Source organism: Rhinolophus ferrumequinum, chromosome 11, assembly GCF_004115265.2.
Source record: "Rhinolophus ferrumequinum isolate MPI-CBG mRhiFer1 chromosome 11, mRhiFer1_v1.p, whole genome shotgun sequence".
NCBI classification, from domain to species: Eukaryota; Metazoa; Chordata; class Mammalia; order Chiroptera; family Rhinolophidae; genus Rhinolophus; species Rhinolophus ferrumequinum.
Genome location: NC_046294.1, coordinates 11,208,281 through 11,211,798, shown reverse-complemented (window position 1 = coordinate 11,211,798; position 3,518 = coordinate 11,208,281). Strand labels below are relative to the sequence as shown.

At 42.6% G+C, this 3,518-nt stretch overlaps 1 protein-coding gene across 1 annotated transcript; it reads left to right on the top strand.

The window, feature by feature from the left end:
- The first annotated feature begins 1,386 nt into the window (after positions 1–1,386).
- Positions 1,387–2,331, top strand: LOC117030905 (olfactory receptor 9Q2). Its single transcript, XM_033121153.1, has one exon. The coding sequence runs from the start codon at positions 1,387–1,389 to the stop codon at positions 2,329–2,331; it is 945 nt and encodes a 314-aa protein (XP_032977044.1).
- The last annotated feature ends 1,187 nt before the right edge of the window (positions 2,332–3,518 follow it).

Sequence of the window (3,518 nt, the reverse complement as noted above, 5' to 3'; positions counted from 1 at the left end):
GAGAGAGGCTGGTCCCCTAGCCCTACTATCCTGGGCTGAGTCTGAAAAAATACCCCAGGAAACTCTAGTGCCTGGGAGTTAAGGGTGACAGGAAAGAGAGGGACTCTGAAGTGAGATGAAGACATAGAGGTTCTGGGAGTAACCCCATCTCCACTAGATCACTATGATGATGGACTCATGCTGCATTGCTGTCTATTGAAAGGGAACAAAGATCAGGCAATTAAAGCCTAGAGAGGAAAAGTGACTTGCTTGCCCAGGGTCACACATCTAGTGTGAGTGAGATAGAACCCAGGTCTCCAGGGGATCAGCAGGTCACGGACAGAGGAAATACTAAACAAAGGAGGAAGGCACTAGTGAAGTGGAATTCTGGTGAGGACGGTTCATGCCCAGCTCAACGGCTCCCAGGTCTAATTTCTTTTGTTATCCTTCATGGGTTAGCTCAGTACTGGCCTGACTGCTGTTATAGCAGGTAATCGAACATGAGCAGAGTTCTTCTTTACAGCCTGTTCTAGAACTCTGTTAAAAATCCCAGATCCATTAACACAGATTCCTCCAACAGTGTTTTCAGACAACACCAGAGCTCTCTCTGCTTTATAATTTGGGTGCCGTTTGTCATCAAACTACTGCTTTCATTAAGACTGTGAGAACAATCAGACAAGGCTTTATGAAGCTTTGTTAGGTGCTCAAATGAGCCTGTTTACTCTTTTGATTCCAAGGTTAATGCTAGTACTTACAAAAAATAAAAATGCAAACAGAGAAATCCTTAACAAACCAGCTTACTCTAATTAGGATAACAGCTGTTTGTTAAACATTCATGTTGCTAGAATGAAAATAGAAATATTCCTAAAAACAGAGCCCATTGCAGATTGTTAATGGATTTTTTTTTTTTTTGGTTCATGCTCTTTTGTTCATAGCACATAAATTTTCCTTCCTTAAAATGTTCATTAAACATTTTAAATAGCCACCATATATATGTGGAGTGCTTTTCTGTTTCCAGTGCATTTCTTCATCTGTTTTAATCTATGCAGTAACCTTATCTCGTAAAGCAGGGCAGATGTTATGATTCCCTTTCTGCAGGAGAAAATTGAGGTTCAGAGAGGTTAACTGCCATGTGTAAGATCAAACAGCTAATTGGGGACAGATTTACCAAAACAAGGGCTGACTTGTAAGTCAGAATCACTTGCTCTCCATTCCTGTATAATAGAAGCATCCATCACTTTTTATCTTACATTATAACGAGCTCTATATTTGTCTATCTCCACAGTAGATGGCAAAGTTTGTTGAAGTCAGATATCCAATTTAAAGCTTTATTACTTGAAATGACTTGAACTTTTCCACAGGGGTCCCCCCATCCGGCTCTTGTCTCACAAGTAAAGTGCTGAATGGATGGCGGGGAGGAATCACTCGGTGGTGACAGACTTCTTCCTCATTGCGTTCACTGAGCATCCGGAGTGGGGTCTACCTCTCTTCCTGCTATTTTTGAGTTTCTATCTTGTCACTCTGCTGGGGAATGCGGGAATGATCATTCTGATCCACAAAGATCGCCAGCTGCACACCCCCATGTACTTCTTCCTGGGCCACCTTTCCTTGGTGGACATGTGCTACTCCTCCGTCATCGTCCCTCAGATGCTGGCTGTGCTACTGGACCACGGCGCAGCCATCTCACAAGCTCGCTGTGCCGCTCAGTTCTTCCTCTTCACCTTCTTTGCTTCCATTGACTGCTACATCTTGGCAATCATGGCCTATGACCGCTACGTGGCCGTGTGCCAACCCCTGCTCTACGTCACCATCATGACCGAGAAGGCCCGCTGGGGTTTAGTAGCTGGGGCTTACGTTGCTGGTTTTGTCAGTGCCTTTGTTCGAACAGTCACAGCCTTCACGCTCTCCTTTTGTGGAAACAATGAGATCGACTTTATTTTCTGTGACCTCCCTCCTCTGTTAAAACTCACTTGTGGGGAAAGCTTCACTCAGGAGGTAGTGATAATTGTGTTTGCCATTTTTGTCATGCCTGCTTGTATATTGGTGATTTTGGTGTCCTACTTGTTTATCATCGTGGCCATCATGCAGATCCCCTCAGCTGGAGGCCGGGCCAAGACTTTCTCTACCTGCGCCTCCCACCTCACCGCTGTGTCCCTCTTCTTTGGCACCCTTATCTTCATGTACCTGCGAGATAACTCGGGCCAGTCCTCAGGGGAGGATCGGGTGGTGTCCGTGCTTTACACAGTGGTGACCCCCATGTTGAACCCCCTCATTTACAGCCTGAGGAACAAGGAAGTGAAGGAGGCTGTCCTGAAAGCCCTGAGCAGATCAAAGGCTTCCGGAAGGCCCTAGGTAGACCCTTCTCCAATATGTCATTCCTTAGTTTCTCCATCCTTTGTTTTTCCTCAAGTATAACCTACTTGGGTAGACTTTCCCAGACAACCCTCCTTAAAATTGGACCCGAACTTCCTACCTGCACATTCTGATTTATTATTCTGTGTACTACCGGGCACCATCTGGTGTACTATGTTTTACATATTTGATATTGTCTAATTCTCACAGCTAGAAAGTAAACTACATGAGAGTAAGCATTTTAATCTGTGAGATTCATTTCTGTATGTCAGAGCCTAGCAAAGCACCTAGCACATAGGCTCTCAATTTATTGAATGAATGAGTTATTCTCGGGTTCCAGTGTCTACCGTTAAATTCCAATTTCTTCAGTCCTGTTTTCTTATCTGCCAGTTGGGTTTACCTACTTTATAAGACTGCAGTTTTGAGGAGCCAATGCATGAAGAGGGAGGGACCATGTCTGTCTTATTTACTAGTATCTGCTGAGTGTGGTTCATTGTCTGGTACAGCATATACCTAGTGAGTGAAGCAAAATATTTGTAAATTCAAAAGCTATCTACAGATGCAACTACTCTTTTGCTCCAAAGGAATTTTCCAAATCCCATCATTTATTCTTTCATTGTTTCCCTTCTATTTTGTCTGTGGTTTTGAATAATAATAATAATAATAATAATAATAATAGATACAAACTGATATTTACTAGACAGTTACCACCTTCCAGGAATTGTGATGTTTGCTACAGGAATTATCTGATTTAATTCTCAGCACAACTTTATGAGGTCTGCTCTATTATTATACCTGCTTTATGGGTAGATGAGGCACTGGAGACTTAGAGGTTGAGCAATTTTCCCAAGGTCAGCAATCAAAAGGTAGAGTGAGGTTTCCACCCAGCCACAGCCTGAGCTCTTAATTGCCGTACACACAGTCTCCTGCTATGATCTGCTGCCCACTCTATACAGGCACTCAATCTGGAATTTATTGTTATTGCGCTTTTCTTATTTCTTTTACCTGGTAAAGAAAAGGTAAAAACCCAATCTTTTTAACAATTAATGTATTTTCCATTTACAGTTGACATACAATATTAGTCTCATGTGTACAACATAGTGGTTAGACATTTATATACCTTACGAAGTGAGGTACCCATCCAACACCGTACATAGTATAATATTACTGACTATATTCCCTATACT

Excerpts from the sequence above, each read along its gene's own strand:
- LOC117030905 (XM_033121153.1), top strand. The coding sequence starts at position 1,387 with ATGGCGGGGAGGAATCACTCGGTGGTGACAGACTTCTTCCTCATTGCG.